Source organism: Nycticebus coucang, chromosome 1, assembly GCF_027406575.1.
Source record: "Nycticebus coucang isolate mNycCou1 chromosome 1, mNycCou1.pri, whole genome shotgun sequence".
In the NCBI taxonomy this organism is placed as follows: domain Eukaryota; kingdom Metazoa; phylum Chordata; class Mammalia; order Primates; family Lorisidae; genus Nycticebus; species Nycticebus coucang.
This window is the reverse complement of record NC_069780.1, coordinates 163,655,961-163,677,603: the sequence shown is the minus strand read 5'-3', so window position 1 is coordinate 163,677,603 and position 21,643 is coordinate 163,655,961. Positions and strand designations below refer to the sequence as shown.

At 36.1% G+C, this 21,643-nt stretch overlaps 1 protein-coding gene and 1 pseudogene across 3 annotated transcripts in view; both read right to left on the bottom strand.

The window, feature by feature from the left end:
* C9 (complement C9) overlaps positions 1-21,643 on the bottom strand; it is a 69,578-nt gene that overhangs the window by 9,601 nt on the left and 38,334 nt on the right. For 2 of the 3 annotated variants that reach the window (XM_053591820.1, XM_053591809.1), the window contains exons 6-10: positions 20,334-20,594; positions 14,816-15,056; positions 11,477-11,605; positions 9,600-9,775; positions 1,156-1,381 (exon numbers count right to left, since the gene is read on the bottom strand). In XM_053591820.1, coding sequence (XP_053447795.1) covers positions 1,157-1,381; positions 9,600-9,775; positions 11,477-11,605; positions 14,816-15,056; positions 20,334-20,594 — 1,032 coding nt within the window. In that variant the 3' untranslated portion in view covers position 1,156. The remainder of the gene's footprint in view (positions 1-1,155; positions 1,382-9,599; positions 9,776-11,476; positions 11,606-14,815; positions 15,057-20,333; positions 20,595-21,643) is intronic. The other variant, XM_053591830.1, reaches the window with a different exon arrangement.
* LOC128586209 (60S ribosomal protein L32-like) lies at positions 15,063-20,327 on the bottom strand (annotated as a pseudogene).

The window sequence follows — 21,643 nt, the reverse complement described above, 5'->3', positions numbered from 1 at the left end:
CCTAAATGTCCTGCAACCCAGGAATGGATTAACAAGCTGTGGAATACCATTCAGCCATTAAAAATGATGGAGACTTTATATCTTTTGTATTAACCTGGGGGGAAGTGGTTCTGCTTTACATTATTCTTAGTAAAGAATCTCAAGAATGGAGAAGCAAGAATCCAATGTACTCAACTCTTATATGAGGACAATTGATGACCTAGTACATGGAGGGAAGTGGTGAAAGGAGAGTACAGGGCGAGGGAGGGAGGAAGGGGGGGAGGTCATGGGGTATGACACATCTCTTTGGGACAGGACACAATTGTAAGAGAGACTTTACCTAACAAATGCAATCAATGTAACCAGATTCTTTGTACCCTCAATGAATCCCCAACAATAAAAATAAATAAATAAGTAAATAAATAGTAAAATAATTCCTGATGATTAACTTTAAAACATGATGCAGAATCTCAATTTTTTTCAATACTAAAAAATTAAAAATGCAAAACAATCTAGTAACTATCATTTATATAAATTAAAAAATATACGAAACACTATGAATTATTTTTATTGTTATGTACGTATTTTATATAAGTGCAAAAATATGTACTACAAAGATACACATCAGTTTAACAAAAATAGTTGTATCTTAATATAAGAGAAATGGCAACAGGTCTTTTTGCAGGAGAGAGAATGTGGTACAAAGTATTCTATTGGATCTATTATTGTTTTTCTTAAAAATAGGTTTTGAAGTATATATGTCTATGTATGTACAGACATACACATATACATTTACCGTATATCATATAAATATATATAAAGTACATATGACATACTCATATATGTATTTAACATTTATTATTTCTAGATAGTAGTTGGATGTTATTTTTCTGTAAACTTTTTATGTAACCATTTCTATAATGAAAAAGTAATAAAATAATTATGATTTATAATTTATTTCTAATTCTATGTAAATATGTAGAGGTACATGGAAGATGTCAAAATGACACATAAAGGCTCATTTTTTTCCTTTAACTATTTAGTTATTTTTTTATCCTCTGTTTACATGAATAATCTAGACGTTTTGTACAAATTAATTCAAGGGGCAGTTTTCAAAATAAACAACCCCAAAGTGCATATTTTTGTCCTTAGTAACATTAAATAAATTGTTCTCACCTTAAAGTCTTTGTTTGGTGATTTCGCAGGCCAGTCCCTCAAATGTGAATGGGCAGGAACACAAACACTGTCCATCCAGAAGAACCACAGTGCCTCCATTTTTGCATGGGTGGCAATTTCTCTCACTGAATTCATTGACATAATCTCCAATGGCTCTTTCCAAATTTTGTTTCTTTAGGTGTGCATCTTTTATTTTCACTGGAACCAGATTATATATAGGAGATAGCTGCAAGAAAGCAAAACATTTAATTTTAGCAAAACAAGAAAACAAAACATCTTTTTCTACTGATGGAGTTTATGGAATACTCTTTACTTTTGTTTATTGGTTGATTTATTCATTCAACACAAGCTTATTGAATGTTCATATTGCCAGATGTGATGTTAGGTTTCAAGATTATATTAGTGATTAAAATTGGTCATGCTATCTGCTGTCAGGGAGGCCACATTGTGGAGTTGATAATTAATAAAAATAATCACATAGATTAGTTTAAAATACAAACTATGCTTGGGTGCTACCAAGGACAGCTCTTTACCTGTACTTTGAAAATGAAAAATAGAGGGATTTAAACTTTTAACCTGATAATTTATCAACATTACTTTATAAATTGTGTTTTTGCTGCCTTCTTCCCTCTTTCTCTTTTCCAGAAGGTAACCAGATGCTTGCAATCTCTTACTTAAGAGGATGTCTGTGTGCAAGGCCAAGTCCAGAAAGCCCTGAAGGCAATTTTTTCCTTGGCTTTTCTCCCCTAAAGCCTGAACTCATTGAGAATTTTTTTGCTGAGAGAAGGAGTGTGGAAAGAATGTCACTAAGACAGCACATTCCTCCAGAAAAGGAACAGAGATTATTATATACCTCAAGTAGCAGAAAAGCATACTTGAGGTGTATAAAAATCTTTAGCGGGTACTTTGAGACATAGCAGGACCTGTGGAGTGCCCCAAGGACGCTATTATGAAAGATCAGAGATCCAGGCTTGTCAATGATTTCCATGAACAAGCCTTTTATGAAGGGCTTGAAACTCCTTGACTCTGAGTGAATTATTGGTGCCTGAACAATAAGTGACTACAACAAAGTGACTACAACAAGTGACTACAACAAAGACTTACATATATCATATCCCCATTTCTTGGATTGAAGTATCAGAATTCTTCTACTATTTTTAGGCAACAGAGAAGGACTTCCCTGAACTCCATACAACAAATAAATGAGAGATTAATTTTCCAGCAGCATGAAGGGACAGGATCTCAAAGTAAAATTTAGTTAGACTTAAAGAAAATGAGGTAAATGAACTAATTTTTGTATACTCAGATTCCATATTTGCTTCAATAGAATCAGGGAAGTTTGAGAAGGCTTGCCTGGGGAAACGACTATTCAGCTCAGATTTGAAGGTATCAAGTCAGATAGAAGATTGTCTGGGGCATATGGTACAGAATTGCAGACATTTTAATAGGGAGGGGGAATTTAGGGAGATGGTGATCAAAAGACATAAAATTTTAGTTATATATAAAGAATAAGTTAAATATATAAATATTTATTAGGAGATGTGTTGTGCAGCTTGGTGACTATTGGGGGTAAAAAGTTCCTAAAGTGAAGGGATTATAACATATATAAAAAAAAACCTTATGGACAGGTGCAGTGGCTCACTCCTGTAATCTTAGCACTCTGGGACGCCAAGGCGGATGGATTGCTTGAGATCAGGAGTTTGAGGTCAGCCTGAGCAAGAGTGAGACCCCATCTCTACTAAAAATAGAAAAGTTGAGGCAAGAGGATCACTTGAGTCCAAGAGTTAGAGGTTGCTGTGAGCTATGACACCAGGGCACTCTAACTAGGATGACAGCTTGAGACTCTGTCTCAAAAAACAAACAAACAAAACCACAAAAAACCTTATATGTGCACTTCATTTAAGAAAATTCAATTTCAATTGTGTGACTTTAAAATGCTGTTTGAGTGAATAAACTATTAGACATAGATGCTCTTTCATGGCACAGAACTTTAAAATAAGAGACTAAACACTGGAGAAAAGAATCCCTATTTAATAAATGGTGCTGGAAAAATGGGTTAGTCACATGTAGAATATTGAAACTAGACCCACACCTCTGAACACTGACAAAAATTAACTCTCTCTGCATAAAAGATTTAAATTTTAAACATAGAACAATAAAAATTCTAGAAGAAAACATGGGAAAAATTCTTGATGCTATCAGCCTGAGAAAAGAATTTATGAAGAATATCCCTTTGGCAATTTTAGCAACACCAAAAATAAATAAACGGGCCATGATCAAGCTAAAAATCTTCTTTACAGCTAAGTGTACAACAACTAAAGGAAACAGAGAACCTTCAGAATGAGAGAAGATATTTGAATGCTATGAATCTGACAAAGTGCTGATAACTAGAATCTACAGAGAATTCAAACTAATCAACAAGAAAAGAGGCAACAATCCCATTTATAAGTGGGCAAGAAACTTGAACAGAACCTTCTCTGAAGAAGACAGACCAATGGCCGACAAACACATGAAAAAATGCTCATTGTTCTTAATCATCAGAGAAATGAAATCAAAACCACTTTGAGATATCACCTAACCCCTGTGAGAACAGTACATATCACAAAATCCCTAAGCTACAGATGCTGGCATGGATGTGGAGAGAAGGGAGTACTTACATTGCTGGTGAGATTGCAGACTAGTACAGCCTCTATGGAGAGAAGTATGGAGACTCCTCAAAGAGCTAAAAGTAAACCTTCCATTTGATCCTATTACTAGGTATTTACCCAGAAGAAAAAAAAATCATTTTACCATAAGGATATTTGCAGTAGACATCTGATCAATATAAAAATCAAGGTGGAAAACATTACTAGAAATAAAGAGGGACACTTCAATTGACTAGAAATATATAATGATTCTAAATTTGTTGCTCTTAGTAATAAGTCTCAAAATAAATAAAGCAAAAATGTGTTCAAGTTCAAGGAGAAATAAATACACAGATGTAGTATACATTTATAGATTCCTTAGAATTTTTGAAGTAAATGGTCATGCTATGTGCAGATAGTTTTACTTCTTCCTTGTAGTCCTTATGTATTTTATTTTTTTCGTGCTTTATTGCACTGGCTAGGACTTCAAGAGTAATGTTAAATAGAAAAGATGAGAGTAGATATTTTTTCTTTATTCTTAATTTTAGTGAGAACAAGTTCAATATTTTACTTTTAAGTATAATGTTAGCTGTCAGATAACAAATGCCCTTTACCTTCCAAATGCCCAATATATCCCTAAAAACAATACCTATTAGTAATTAGAATATTGTCAATGTAGCCAACAAGAAGGGCTAAACAAACAAATTAACAGAAATAGTAACAGTATTAAGTGTTGAGGAGGAATTTGAAGAAATTCAAGAATGCTAAATAAATGGGGAATATTTGGTGCTTATGGATTGAGTGAATCATCATTTTAAGATGTTAGCTCTTGCCAAGTTGATTTATAGATTCAGTGCAATTCAGAATGAAATCTATCATTTTTCTTTGTTGAAATTGTCAAGCTGTTTTTTAAAAATGCAAAAATTCTAAAAATTGGCCAAAATTTCTGTGGAAGATTAATGTGGGAGGCCTGGCTTTTCTGTGTCTCAAGTCTTATAAAGTTACAGTACTTGTGACAGTATAGTATTATCTGTAGAACATCTAACACTAGCCCCATGCACATGTGAGAACTTGATGTATGATAACAGTAATCCTGAAAAAGCTTGGGGGAAAGGCCAGTGTTTTTAGTAAATGTTCTAGGACAATGAAACATGTTCTAGGACGATTTTTTTTTTTTTAAATCACCTTTTAACTTGTAACATACAGACACATGCACACAAACACCAATTCTAGGTTGATTGTAGATCTAAATGTAAAACAATACAGCTTTTGAAAGATAATATATAGAAGAGTATCTTCAAGACTTTCAGTTAGGAAAAGACTTTAAATAGGACATAACAGCACAAACTTTAATGACGAGAAAGATATTATGACTATATCAAAATTTTAAAAATTGTCAACATCTGGATGGCTCCTGTGGCTCAAAGGAGCGGGGCGCTAGCCCCATATGCTGGAGGTGGTAGGTTCAAACCCAGCCCTGGCCAAAAACTGCAAAAAAAAAAAAGTCAACATCATCACCATGATAGGAAGCATTACTTCAATGGTATTCTCACCAAAAAATGCCTAACTTCAATCTACTCTAAACCTAAATTAAGAGACAGATGACACAATAACTGACCAAACCTCAACAAAAGTGTCAAGGTCATTAAAGACAAGGGAAATTAAAGAACTGTCATAGATCGGAGGAACCTGAGGGACATGACAGCCAAATGTAGTGTGGAACCCTAAATTGGATCCTTGAACACAAAAAGGAAATTAAAAGAAAAATTTGTGAAATTTAAACAAAACATATTTTTTGGCTAATTAGTTGATGTTGATAATTTTATTATGGTTATGTAAGCTGTTAACAGGTGCTATTGGGTGAAGGATGTAAATGAGTTCTCTGTACTATTTTTTGCAATACTACTGTCTGTACTACATGTACAATTTTACTGTATGTCTAAAATTATTTCAAAATAAAAACTATAAAGGAGAACATCAGTACCAAAAACATCATTAAGAGGATATGAGCTCATATCCAGAATATACCAAGAACTTCTATGAAATCAACCCAACTGTTCATCAGTGTAGACATTTATGAATTAGTATATGAGATTCAGACATCAATTATGTCATATTTATTTGGAGGAAAGAAACCTCTTACTAACATTGCCACATTGGCACAAACAACATAGGCATGGGGTAAAAGAACTATTTTGATTTTTTTAAAAAAGAAATTCATCTTGTTTTACCCTTCAAAGGAAAGTCAAGGCCAGAGAGTCTATGATACATAAATAAAGAGTCATGAAGGGAATAAATCTGGATGAAATGCATGAGCAGTGTTCAAAGAGATAAAGATGAAGGACATACAATGGCCTCAGTTTAGAGGAGCCGCAAACCCTAAAGTTAAAAATTCCATGAGAATCACAGCCAACCTGAGCAACAGAGCAAGATCCCCTCTCTTTAAAAAACCCACAAGAGAAAAAGGATAGTTAAAATGTACTTCCTGGAGAGTCATATCTTTTTCTGTTGAATTTTGGCCTCCTATTCAGTGAAAAAATGGTTTTAAGTTTTCTCCTGTGGTAGCTAACTCTCCTCTTTCTACCATTTGTAGATATACTTTCAGTTGATATTATATAACCTACCATAAAATTTGCCAGAATACAAATACATTGATAATGCAGTCTAATACTAAGTATGTTTAGATTTCCTTCAGACATTCAAAATAATTAAACTACATATATCAAATGTAGTTTGTTGATAGAGTGTTATTTTTATTCCCATATAAGAGAGTTAGAAATGATTTTCACAAAGCCCTGGTACTATAGCCCTTTAAAGCACTGATGCTTTTCAACAACTGGGTCATCACTGCTAAGACTTATATTCTAGAGCAAAAAATGGTAGGTTAATTAATTCCTGTAGTATTACCCTGTGTTTGTCCAGAAAGAGCTTATATAACACATAGGCAAGAGTAGTTGAGGAAAATGGGGAAAGGAGCAGTGAGAATTGAAGAGGCAAAGGGGAAGGAAAAGCCTTAGAAATGAACAAAATTCATGCCAGGAAGAGCCATCCAAGTGCATGAGGTGGTCACAAATGTGTCTACTTTTTCTAGTGCAACAAGTGAGACATGACTGAATTTAATGATACCAAGCATCTCAGAAAACCCATTGGATTCCCAAGAGAAGCAACATGAGGTTTTTCAGAGTACTGTTTCCCATAAGTCTCAGAGAGAACAGGGCAGTATATAACATCCTTTCAGTAAACTAAGCAGTGGGTTACATAACTTGTTCCTTGTAATGCTAAAACAAAACTTTAGAGAAGCCAATACACTATATTGTAGCTGTACTGATCTTGCCACTATTGTGCTAGAGGAAATCATAAACTTTATATCTCATAAATATATGCAATTTCTCTCACTTCACTTCACCTTTTTTTTTTTTTTTTTTTTTTTTGTAGAGACAGCGTCTCACTTTACCACCCTTGGTAGAGTGTCATGAAGTCACAGGACTCACAGCAACCTCCAGCTCTTGCCTCCCGAGCAGCTGGGACTACAGGCACCGGCCACAACGCCCGACTATTTTTTTGTTGCAGTTTGGCCAGGGCTGGGTTTGAACCCGCCACCCTCGGTATATGAAGGGAATATACCTACTCACTGAGCCACAGGCGAGGAAACCAAAGTGCGGCTATTCTATTGAGATAAATGTGAAGCCATTTGTGTTAACATTTAGGCAAGCTGGCAATGAGATTAATATCCTTCCATAGAGGCTCAAGACTACAACAGAAGTTAGTAAAAAAAGCATGTTCTTTGTGTTCTCTGCGTGGAGAAGGGCCAAGGAAAGATTCTCGAGCTGGGCCAAAACATTCCCCAAGAAGTGGTTTGGGGTCTGCGGAAGCACACAAAGAAAGACTCAAAGCTATGGGCTCTGTTTAATAGAGCACGACCATAGTTACTTGAGTATAGAACAGATATATTACACATATGTTATGTGCTTATACAGCTGCCTCTAACTATACAGTTGCCATTTCCTTAGGGAGAACATTGATATGGGAGGGCCAGGCTTCCAATTTATGAGAAAGAAACGTAAGTGGATAGTTTAGATGGAATTCCTACCAATCTAAAAATCTGGGAGAGTAAATAGTTGCTCCTAAATATGGAATAAACTATATTCTGCATCCAGCCAGCAGGACTGTGCCAACAGAGTTGAGAAAGGTCTTTAAATAGTTCTAGTAAATCTAGTAGTAAATCTTCAAATGATAGGTTATTTACTTGAGATTTTAAAAATCAGCTCTTGAATATGCTGGACTATTACCAAGACCTCAGAGAGAATATGAAGACAGTGACCTTGCTTAGCAGAGATGAGAAACCAAAGCTACTTAATATGTCCATCCAGATGTAAACATTCGACTAAATTACTAATTATTTCCTTATTTACAGTCTTCCAACATAGATTTATTTAATAAATTTAGTGAATTTAAGCAACATTTAATTTAATTAAATAAAAAGGGTTTCTTATGATTTTAATTTCATATATAGATGTGCTAATTTGATCAGCTTTTCCTCACTCTTTGTCTTACTTTGGAACAAAACATTTGAAACATATACAACATTACAAAACATTGAAATATATACAAATACATTTGCACCTATGTTAATATGAATGGCTTTATTTCTATAAGCTAAATGAAGAGGAGATTATAATTTTTTTTTAGTTTCTGAGTTCCTTTCTCACATAAATGAGATAGCTTTGGTGGTACACTCACTCTTTAAAGATAATAAAATACAACTCACGTCAATCAAATTAACTCAAAAAATAGAATAACTAAAATTAAAAAATAGAATAACTGAAGTTAAAAAATAGAATAACTCAAGTTAATCAAACTAAAGGGAGCAGTCAAAGATATATTTGACTTGAGGGAAGAAAATTGTAAAAACATAAAAAGTAGAAAAAACACTTCCTAATAGCATCAGCAATAGAAGAAGCAAAGAAAAACACATGCCCTTTTTAGATGGTTTGGGGGATAAAAAGACAAAGCTAACAGATGGGAAAAGAAAGATAAGGCTAAGTCACATTGTCATTTATAAATTTCTTTACAATTAGAACATATTTATTTTTCCCTAGGAATAAACACTGGACTGTGAGCTCCTAGAGGGGTTTATAAGCTGAATACGATTCCCACCCATAAGAATTACTGGCTCTTGGTCTGATTTTCTTGGACTCATGAGCATTTCATTCATAAAGATCCATAATAAATGAGATTCTACTGTGTTCAAGATGGTAGTCTGATACCACACGATGGTGTCAGACAGCCCAGGTGAGATGGGAGGGAACTAGTGATCCCTCCCATCACTAGTATTTTGTGCCAGTCTGGGCTCCACACAAGCAATCTTGTTCAATTCTCAGAATAAACACAGAGGCCTATAGAATTTGACGTAGTAGAAATCAGAAAACATCACCCATCTAGTGAGAGACAGAGACAGGAACTCAGCTCAGTTTTCTGACTCTGCTCTCTGCCTTTTCCTCTGTGCTACTTCTCTTTCCAGGGAAGAGATGGGAGTATGTTTGAAGGCTCCCATCTCTTTCATTTGAAGCTGACTCTTCATCTGAACCAGCTGTGACATTCCATAGGCAAATAAGGCTGGCTGGATGCAATGGCTCACACCTGTAACCCCAGCACTTAGGGAGGCTGAGGCAAGAGGATTGCTTGACACCCGAATTTCAACACTGCAGAGAGGTGTTGATCACACCATTGCAATCCAGCTGGGGTGACAGAGTAAACTTTTTTAAAAAAGCAAAACAAAGAAAATGACATCATGTTCTATTTGAAATAAACATTTCTTACTTTTTGAGTAATGAGTACTGGAGCATCGTTTACAGAAGAGGCCCATTTGACAAAGTCAGTCACATCAATCCTGGCTTCTCTGAGGAGTTTTTCCTTCAGTTCATAAGCGTAATTTCTGGTTCCACCTCTTATGAGGGAGATAACATCATCTATGAGGTTTTCTTTGCTGATGTTTACTGAGAAGATAAGGAGGAATTAAAAAGAAGCATTTGTAGTTCTGTGGTCGGTCACCAAGATGACATTTACAAATATTTATTGAGCCCTTTTAGAATAGTATAGTATATTTATTGAATTTTAACTATAAAGAATACTTATGCAATTTCTTCACCCCAACTCTGTCAGGGTGATTTTTATTAGTAGCCAATTGTAGATTTAAATCATCTCTTTTAAAAATAAAATTGGTACAGATAATCTAGCTACATTGATAATTCCCAGCTCATCACGTGCACACATGTACACACGAGCACAAAACATGACTTTGAGGTGTACTATATATTTTTTGTTGTAGATGTCTTCATTATTACATTTTGTATAGGTTTGCTTTAAACTATTTTAATATTATAAAAAGATCAAAGACTACAAAGAAGAATAACATGAAAAAAAATTTTTTTCCACTTCAAAATTCTACCCATCCTTCCTTTAGTGTCTCTCCGTAGACTAAGCCAATTTTGGCAAATCTCTACAAGTCTTTTAGAGTTGTGAATTTGTTTAACTGAAAAGGAATTTCAAGATGATTTCTCTTTATTCTTCCTCATTTTTATGAGTGAGAAAAACTTAGGTGGAATGAACAGCCAACGATTACACAGTTAGCTTAAGGCCAAGTATAGAAATTATACCGTGTGATGGAAAATTCATGTTTTACCTCGCTTCATCAGTGGTTTTCAGCATGCCTGCATCTTTATTGGTGTATTTTTAAAAACATCAGGCTTTTTCCCACTTCTGCCCCTCCACTATCAGTTGACACCTTTAAAGGTGTGTCTCAAACACTTGTGTTTTCAAAAGTGTTCTGGCTTTCTCCCCACACCTGGACGGGCTGTGGGAGAGGAGACGGTCTGTGGACTTTAGCGCCTTTACTGGTGGCAGTAGATTTGGAGAGTTTTAAAGGACCTGACCCAGAGAAGAGGACACTCTGCCAGTGCAAAAATGTTCCCAGGTATTTTTGATTAGAGTAAAAGTTGAGAACTCCAGCACTACCTCATGCTTGTAAATCTGCTAACAGTTAACAATAGGAAATACTATTTATACCAAAGCTATTTATATGTTTTAAAAGGTTACACACTGATTTAATGTTAAGGATGGATTAGGGATTTCAAGTCAGGTGAAAGGTTAAGTTGGGGAAATGGCTTCCTTCGCTTTCCTTTGTCAACAGATGCTTGTAGCATTACCACTTAACCATTTGGAAGCTTTGCTGAAATTACAAGGAGAAAAGGAAACTTTTCCTCAAAATATTTTTCTACCATTGGCCTTCTACACTTGCCATGATAAATGTTCAAATCTGCAATGACTCTGCTGTGAAAGGCACCCCTAGAGTTGTGACCATACAACCTGCACTGTAGTGATATTGATGAATATGTGTCCATGGGCTGTCTGCGTTTATCACGGTTTAGAAACCACTGCAAAGATGAAAGGGATTTTAAGCACTTTTAGTTTTTCTGAACAAAGAGTGTAGATAAAAAGGGGGGTAGACATTATGAGAGGGCAGCACTCATTACTATCTACCCCCAGCTTTTTATTTATTTTTATTTTTTGCAGTTTTTGGTCGGGGCTGGGTTTGAACCCACCACCTCTGGCATATGGGGCCGGCACCCTACTCCTTTGAGCCACAGGCCCCCCATCCCCTGAGCTTTTTAAAACCTAGTAAGTTAAGCCATACTTACCAGTTCTACCTTCACCCCTCTTTAAACAATCAGTTTTACTGATGTTAGCTTTAGCTGAGATTTCAGACAAGGCCAGAGACAAATCCAGATGATACCCAAGGCATCTTTTTATATCTCTTAGTTCAACACCTGTTTCATGTATTTATTTGAAAATCGTTAGATTATGTCTATCACATCAAAAATAAATTACAATTTTTAAGAAACATACTTAGATTCTTAGACATGATTCAAATGCGAGGTCATGTTTGCTCTGCTTTGTCCTCATATTTAGAATCTAGTTGACTCCTTTTAACTTTGCTTATCAATTTAATGGCAAGGGACACATTACATTTACCACTTGGTTAAAAGGGATGAAGATCAGACTATGGTGGTTATAGTAAAGTCCTTTATCTCTAATACCATAGAAGGGGGCCAATGCTGTTTGAAATGAATTGAATACTTATTTCATGCCTGGCATTATTCTAAGCATTTTTGTATGTATTAACTAATTTAATTCTTGCACTGGCCTTAGGAGGTATTATTACTATCCTCATTTTACATGTGAGCATATGGAATCACAGGCAGTTAAGTACCTGCTGATGGTTAATTACTCAGCTAGTTGTGAGCCAGGCTTGGAGCTCTGGAGCCTTCTGGCTCCAGAGCCTTCTGGCTATTGAGCACTTCTCTATATCAACTTCATAATTTGGTCAAAAGATGCATCATCATCTCCTGTTTCTCTTTGGAAGTCAGTTCATCATTAAGGTAAGCTGTTCATCACTTTGGACAGATGGCTTATGTACATGAAAACTTTGTTTTGAACCTATGAATACAATTTAGTAGAAATCAATCTTGGAAGCTGATTCACTGAGGTATATAGATAGATGTCCAAATAGTTATTAGGAAGCAAAATTCTAATATTTATTCAAAGTCCATCATTTAGTGTCTTTGCCTCTTTGATTTAGAAAAAGTAACAATTCCTCTGTTTGAAGGGTAAATAGCCTACACCTCAGCTCATTGACCTTATCAATTTTTTCACTTATTTATCATTCCTTTCTCTCTCTCTCTCTCTCTCTCTCTCTCTCTCTCACACACACACACACACACACACACACACACACACACACACACGAATATGTGATTATATGCCCTGGAAGCCAAAATGCTTTATGAAAAAGGAAAGAGAGAAATTAAGTTAATCACAGGGTTCCACAATGAGTGCTATAATAGGTATTTGGGGGCATTTAGTCATTCATTCATCCAACAAATATATCTTGTGCATCCATAATTAGTTAGAAATTAGACATTAAAAATTATTAGGTGGAATTTCCCATGGGAAAGGAAGAGGGAGGATAAAAACGAAAAACTATGCCAGAAATACAGAATTCTAGATTTCCAGCCTTATCTTTAAGAAACATGAGGACTCTGATTCTGCAGATAAGGTGGGAAAATACCAAGGTGATTCCCAAAGATTTAAATTCTCTGTCTCAGCAGTGGAAACTCCCAAGACCAGGCATCTCAATGGCTTGATCTTTAGGTACTGGCACTGGAGAGGTGAGAAAGATGACCTCCTCTTCATGGGTACTAGGATGACTTAATCATCCTTCCCTATTAAGGCCAAAGGCTAAATAGATTTAAGTGGAAAGCTCTGACTTATCCGGGATTAAAGTACTCAGCTTATGGAATTCTCCCCATCCCAAAGTAACTCCTAGCATAAGGGTGCTTTGCTTCTGATAGCCCTTGCTGAGCCTTTTATCTTCTAATTTTTCAGTTACTCAAAACTGCAGTCCTCTTGTGCCCACCGCTTATTTGTATCTTTATCAACACAGCCCACCAAGTGGGGCTCATAGAAACCTCACCATACTGCAGGTGTTGCCCTGTGAGACAACACAGGGAAGAGACTGCCCTCTGGGAAAGCTCTCCCTGCCCAAGACAAGATTGAGGCATCAAGAGCAGTTCGTTCTGGTCATGTCATATTTTTTCTTCCATTGAATACTTACTTGAGAGAGGATACCCAGGAAAAGTATGTTCTGGAAGGACAAAAGGGCTTCTCACAGAAACTCAAGGACACTTCCTGCAAAGCCCTCTCTATGGTGACAGAGCTCTTAAGAATTTGTAAAAACTTAGCTTCCTGGAACCTTGAAATTAATGCTTGCTCCTTCTGTAAATCCCACTAATGCTTCAAGACCTCCAATAAGGAGACAGTATGATTGATCCTTTGTCTGCCTACTTGTGAGTCCTATAAAAGAACGGGGACAGAGCTGATAGGGAGCTCAGCCATCTTGAACACTTGTCTGCCGAAGCTCCGCCGGCTGGAATAAAGCCCTTTCCTCGTACAAACGGAGGTGTTTGGGTGATTCTTTCTCTCCACTGGGCCACATATTCCTGCTACATATGGACTATGGGGATTTTGTCAAGCTTTAAGATCAGTTATATTCTACTCTTCACTTGAGACCTGACCCCATCAGAGCCATTGAAAGTGGCTTTTAGTGACACTTTCTTCCCTAAGAGATATACTCACTAACAGCAAGGCAGAGAGTAGATATGCTGGCATCCATCACCTCCTTAAGGAATTTTATAACCTAGCCATAACCACTCTCACAAATAGATGATAACCTAGCCATAACCACTCTCACAAATAGATGATTAAAACTTAGTAGAATAGTATCTACTTCATTCTAAAAGTATTCGATGAACCCCTTAGGCTAGGAGGGTAACCATGTAGTACATCAGTTTATTCTCTACCTATGTCAGATATTGATGATCAGCCATGGTCCTTCCCCCTGATTTCAGGTATGGCCAGAAACCTGTTTAACACGGGCCCTGTTCAACAACCACCTTGTGATGAGAATTGCCATCATTGAAGTAAAACTAATTCTCCATCCTCGCTTCAAGTTTTTAGATTCATATGGTAACATTGCTTCTGCCATACATCTAAGAGTCAATGTAGAACAATATTTTCCCTCCAATCCTGAAGTATACTTTGAAAGATAATTGTCACCTAAAAATTGATCCAGTTTACTAATTAATGAATATGTTATATAAATCATTTTTCTGTACTTTCTTTACCCCATTAAGTAGTGTTTCACTAAAAGCAGCATCACCTTCTAACAGACATTAAGATGCAATAAAATTCAGTACAACTCTCAGTAATGCTGCTGAGTAGTATATGACCAAGTCAGCTTATTCAAGATGGAAATCAACCTTCTTTTCACAGTATTTTGGGTACCAATGAGGGAGGGGAGGTCTCCCTCAAAGGAGCTGTTTACAGGAGTTTCTATTCTTTAAGACTTTAGCCACTGAAAGAGATAATGAGATTAGTCAAAACAGCACTTAAAGTCAGAGTTCTATTTCTAGGCATACCTTTCCTGTTCATAGAAGCTTTATCCAAAACATAGATTAGCTCATAGAGTCCTCCTAGTGACCCAGAGCTACTATAGTGGGTTCCATAGGTTTCCAAGAAGCCAAAATATTCTCCCTTTGCATAGGTAGTTGGCAAAGCTTTTATGTCATCCAAGAAAGTTGTTGTCAGTACAACATCTCGACTTCTCATTACAAATCTTCCTAGATGAATTACTCCTTTCACATGGAGAAACAGTTTTTCCTTTGTTATAAAGCAGGTAAAGAAAAGTATGAGTTTTATCACCATTATTTCAAATTTAAAAAATCACAACAAGAATTTTTTTTTAGCAGGGTCCTTGAGATACAATTTTAATCCATTAGAATGGATAAATTAAAAATATTAATGATATCAATACCAAATGTTGATGAGGATTGTGTAAGTATTGTACATTGGTGGTAATAGCAGAAAATATAGCCACTTTCTAGAACATTTCAGTAGTTTCTCATAAAGTTAAACACACATCTACCCTATTATCAGCAATTCTATTTCTATATATCTAGCTAAGATCAATGAAAATATTGTCCACAAAATAATTCATACAAGAATTTCATAGCAGCATTAGTCAGAATAGCTTAAAATCAAAAACAACTCAAATGTCCACCAACAGGGAAATCAACAAACAATGTGGTATATTCACACAATGGAATACCAGTTAGTGATAAAAAGGAAGAAAAAACTATTGATACATGCAACAACATAAATAAGTCTCGAAAACATTATGCTGAGTGAAATAAGTCAGAAATAAAGGAACACGTAGTTTATAAAGTTCTAGAACGGGCAAAACTAAGCTACCATCTGATAAATCAGTTAAGTGGTTACCTCTAAGGTGGTAAGGAATTGATTACAAAGGGCATAAGGGAATTTTCGTCTGGTGAGAAGCCTGAGTCTCCTTTCATGATTGAATATTCTTGGTGTGATACTCTTTTTTTTTGGAAGGAAAATGCCAGATGGTAGTATTTATGGTTTTATTTAAACACAAATAGAATGTGCACATGAGCTGTCTATTCATGTTCTTCGCTGCACACCCTGGCATTGGGATTGGTGACTCTGATGGCCAGCTGGGCTGCTCTTTCCACAATGGTTTTGCAGTTCTTGGAGGAAACGTTGTGAGCAATCTCTGCACAATAAGATTTGTTGTACATCAGCAGCACTTCCAGCTCCTTGATGTTGTGCACAAGGAATTTCCAGAAACCACTGGGTAGCATATACTTTGTTTTCTTGTTGCTCCCATAACCAATGTTGGACATCAAGATCTGGCCCTTGAATCTTGTCTGAACCCTGTTGTCAATACCTCTGGGTTTCCGCCAGTTATGCTTCATTTTGATGTGTCTGTCTGACTGGTGCTGGATAAACTTCTTGGTCCTCTTTTTTGACGATCTTCGGCTTCACAAGGGGTCGAGGGCAGCCATGATGCCAAGTAGGAGATGGCGGCTGGTGTGATGTTCTTTAACTCAAGTTATTTCAAAGACACCTCTTAGATAATTTCTATTTAAATATGTTGTTTCTTCTTCTACCTTAGAAAAATTAAAAAAAATTCCCTGGGTCTCAGTTGTCCAACCAACTGCTATCTTTGCCCTTGTTAAAAACAAAAAACAAAATTTCTTTTTTGGGGCCAGACTACATATCTTTATTTTAAAAATGTGTTTTGCATTACAACTTACGTGCACACATATACAACTGAAACATGACTTTATTAAACTATACTTAGAGTACGTAAGATACACTCAGTTTTTTTTTTTTTTTGAGAGAAGAGTCTCACTTTGTTGCCCTCAGTAGAGTGCTGTGGCATCATAGCTCACAGCAACCTCAAACTCCTGAGCTTAAGTGATTCTCTTGCCTCAGCCTCCCGAGTAGCTGTGACCTACTGGGATTACAGGTGTCTGCCACAATGCCTGGCTACTTTTAGAGACAAGGTCTTGTTCTGGCTCAGAGTGGTCTTGAACCTGTGAGCTCAGGTGATCCACCCACCTCAGCCTCCCAGAGTGCTAGGACTATAGGCATGAGCCACCGCACCTAGCCCCACTCAGATGTTTTTTTATTCTATTTTTTTAAAAATTTCTGGTCTGGTGTAAATTGATTTTATGACCCACAAAATGATTACTTAAATAACACTTGCCTAGGTAGCACTTAAGCTTCTTTCCCATACTGAAGTGCTATAAGCCTGTGGTAAAAGAACTTTTTTCCTTGTTAAACTAGATTTTTTCTTATTGTGCTAAAATCCACATAACAAAAAGTTTATCATTTTAGCCACAAAGTCACATAATACAATGATATTTAATATACTCTCAATCTTATGAAAACTTCCATACTGTCATGATCTCTCTGCTCAACTTTTTTTAAGCAACCAATTTGTAAAACTATCTTCTGATTTTCTTTCATGATTTCTTCTTTTAGTTTTCTCCCATCCTTTTCATGTAAATTTAGCTGTTCTTATCAGGGATTAAAAACAATTCCAAATAAGCTTGTACATACATCCTGGAAAGAGAATAGAGTTGCACAAAGGCCTCTGGATAAATCTGTGGCTAAACAAATGAGTAGGACATAAGGCATAAGACAGTTAGACATGTTGCATCTGCAGAGAATTCTGTGGAGAGCTCCTCATTGCCCTTGTAATACAGTTTAAAGAAGCATGAAGAAATGTCTGAGGAAAGGAATGCTTCCTTAATTTTAATTCATTCCCCATAGTTGAAAAGAATCAAGACATATTCTAGTATTTATACTGGGTCTTTTCTTAGAGAAAAACTGAACTCACTTGTTTTATATAATAACTACTTTTTAGCAACCACATTCTGATACTTGAACAAAATATTCCTAAGAACTGAGGACACTTGTTAGGAACTAGTTGGTTGTCAAAACATAACCACATCCTGGTTTGTATGATGGCAAATGCTGGTGGATTAGGCCATCGGATGAGGGTTGGAATGCAGTTTTCCATAATCCTCAGTGGTACACTAAATTATATTTTTACTCATTCTATTACTATGTGTAAATATTGTCTTATTTAAAAGCAAAATTTCTTGAAAGGATTTTCTATGCTGGATAATTCCAATTCCTCTCTTCTTTTGAATTTAATACAATCATGCTTTTTCTGCCCTTGCTAATCCAACAAAATTTCTGTTGTCAAGGTCATCAATGACCTTCATAGTCCTAAAGCCAATGATCACTTCTTACACTTTATCTTTTTTGACATATTAGCACATTTGACGCAGTTCATCACCCTTTTCTTCTTGGTAGAACTTCTTATCTTGTCTTCTAGGACGAGCTTCTCAAGGATAAAATGTGAGCAAATCATCAGAAAATCCTGCAAAATCTAGCTTCCCAGTAATGTCAATGCTGCTCCATGGACCACACTCTGAGTAGCAAAGTTCTTGGGCACTTCTTGGTCGTGCTAGTTTCTCCTTTTCCCCAGATGTCTTTCTTTTGAAGTTCCCCAATTTGGGTCTTTGATCTTCTTCTATTTTTTATCTACAGCAACTGTTGGTCAGGTCACAAAGCTCCACGACTGTAAGTCAACAACTCTCAAATTTATAGCTCAAGCCCAGATCTCATTCCCAAACTCCAACCTTGTAACACCAACCTCACACTTGGGATCTCCAACTGGATGTCCAATAGATATCGCAAACACAAGCTAACTACAACTTAGCTACTGGTCTTCCTTTCCGAACCTGCTCTACCTGAAGTTTTCCCATTAACTCCAACATTCCAATTGCTCAGGGCAAAAACCTTGGAGTCATGCTTGACTCTACAACTGTCCTGTTGAAGCTACCATCATTTCTTAAGCAGATTCCTGCAATAGTTTTTTTTTTTTTTTTGAGATAGAGAGTTTAAGCTGTCACCCTGGGTAGAGTGCCATGGTGTCATCATAGCTCCCAGCAACCTCCAACTCTTGGGCTCAAGTGATCCTCTTGCCTCAGTTTTTTGTTTGTTTATTTTTCTTTGTTTTTGTATTTTTAGTGGAGACGGGGTCTTGCTCTTGCTCAGGCTGGTCTTAAACACATGAACTCAAGTGATCCACCCGCCTCAGCCCAGAGTGCTAGGATTATAGGCGTGAGCCACTATACTGGGCCCCTTCAACAGTTTTTAGCAGGCTCCTTGTTTTTGCACTTAGCATCCACATCTCTTCTTGGCAGAGTACTTTGAGTGATTCTTTTAAATAAACTAAGGCATGTAAATCTTCTATTCAAAACCCTTCAGTGGCCTCCCTTGTCACTCAGAAGAAACAAAAACGATACTCTTATAATGGGTTTTGAGTTCCTTCAAAGTCTGATTCAAGGTAATCTGTCTAATATTTTCTCCTTCTGGTTCAATACGAACAACTTATCACATTCGAGTTTTCCTATGTTGAAGAATTCATCAGTTCCTTCTTTTAGATAAATCATCTCAAATCTGTTTTACTATCTCTTTTCCTTCAAACCTCTGCTCAGACCGTATCACCTCAATGAAGCCTATTTGAGCTTCCTTTTTAACGCTGCTGCTTTCCAGGCACTCCTGATTTCCTTTATGTTGTTCTAAATCACCTTTCATCCCATAGCACCCTTTATTTTCTAAATACTATATAGCTTTTTTCTTGCTATTATATTTGTTGTTCTTAGCTGTCTCTTTCTGCTGATTTTTCAGTTCCATGAGGACAAAAATTTCTTTCAACTTGTTTCACAAAAGTATTCTAAGCAACCAAGATAGTGCCTGGTCATAAAGTAAGCCCACAATTAAATATTTGTTGATTGGTTTAAAGAGTTTTCCACCTAGAGAGTGGGTGAGCAGGTACACATGTGAATGTAGAGGTCAAGTGCAGACTCATACAAAATAATTATACAAATAAGAATAATGTAAATACTAAAAGTGAATAATTATTTCAGCATGGGAGAAGGTTGCCCAAATAGATGACGTGATATTGGAAAAGGAAGAATGAGCATTTTTCCAGCATCATACTGATTACAGAAAGTATGTTTTTTGTTTATTTCAAAGGTGTTAGGACAAACTTCAAAATCTGGTGTAAATATTGAAAAAGAACACATTTTAAAAATCTCAAATTAAAAATATGATTATAAAGTAATTAGACCAATTTAATGTGCAATGCATGTAATTTCATGGCATTATTTTTTTAGAGACACACTTTGTAAGTAAATAGTAGTCTTCATTCTAAGGCATTGCAATGATTCTTTATTATAAGTATGATGATTATATAAATCGAATGGTCTGTTATCACAATCTCACTTAAGAAGTATGCTCTGCATTCTTAATACATATTTCCTGCTCACTAACATCAAATATCTGCTTCACGTACTGCTGCCAAAAATCCCAGCAGATTTTTCTCCAGTTAGTATTCTTCCTCATTTTCTAGCTACACATTTGAGGATTTGATATATGTTGCCTTTTTCTCTCTTATGATCTCTATCTAACTACTTAAATTTTTAAAAGGAGACTTGGTTAGTTTGAACATACCCTATTATATTCTCTATATTAGATGTTTGCTCTTACCTTCTTTGAAGAATATAATGAGAGTAGTTTGTAAGTTTCATTTTTGGAATATGAAAATTGAAAATTACCCCGGGAATATTCAGAATTTGAGGATGTTTTGTTATTAGAAGCTTCTTCAGATTTATCTTTGTTTATTTCAGTGGGTGTGAATTTTAGAGCTAAATTTGCATTAAAATTTGATGTCTTCTCTTCGAAGATACTTTGAAATGCTTGAATCTGTTCTTCATAATGTTCAGTTCTGAAATTTTTATCAGCTTTGGTCTAAAAGAGAATAACAAAGTATTATTGAAACAAGATGCAAGCTGGGCATGGTGGCTCTTGCCTGTAATTCTAGCACTCTGGGAGGCCAAGGAGGGAGGCCAAGCTCAGGAGTTCAAGACCACCTTTAGTAAGAACGAGATCCCAGTGATCAAAACAGTATAGTGTTGTCACAAAAATAAAAACACAGACATTTGGAACTGAATAGAAAACCAAAAGATGAAACCAGTCTCTTATAGCCATCTGATCTTTGATAAACCAAACAAAAGCATGCACTGGGGAAAGGAATCCCTATTCATTAAATGATGTTGAGAGAACTGGATAATCACATGTAAAAGCTTAAAACTGGACTTGCATCTTTCACCTCTTACAAAAATTGACTCAAGATGGATAAATGATTTAAATCTAAGACATGAAATGATAAAAATTCTAGATGAAAGTGTGGGAAAAATACTTGAGGATGTTGGCCTGGGGAAGACTATGAAGAATACTTCAGTGACAATCGCCAACAACAACAACAAAAAAGAAACAAATGGAACTTAATTAAACTGAAAAGCTTCTGCACAGATAAGGACACAACAACCAAAGCAAACAGACAACCTTCAGAATGGAGAAAGATGTTTTCATGTTATGAATCTGACAAAGGTGTGGTAACTAGGATCTATAGAGAACTCAAAGTAATCAACAAAAAAAGAGCAAACAATCCCACCTTGTCACTGGGCAAGAGACATGAACCAAACCTTCTCTGAGGAAGACAGACAGATGGCTAACAAACATATGAAAAAATGTTCATTGTCTCTAATAATCAGATAAATGCAAATAAAAACCACTCTGAGATCACCTAATCCCAGTAAGATTAGCCCACAACACAAAGTCCCAAAGCTGTAGATGCTGATATGCATGTGGAGAGAGGAGAACACGTTTACACTGTTGGTGAGGCTGCAAACTAATACAGCCTCTTTGGAAGAAGTATGGAGAATCCTTAAAGAACTCAAATTAGACCTCCCATTTGATCCCACAATCCCACTATTAGGAATCTACCCAGAAGAAAA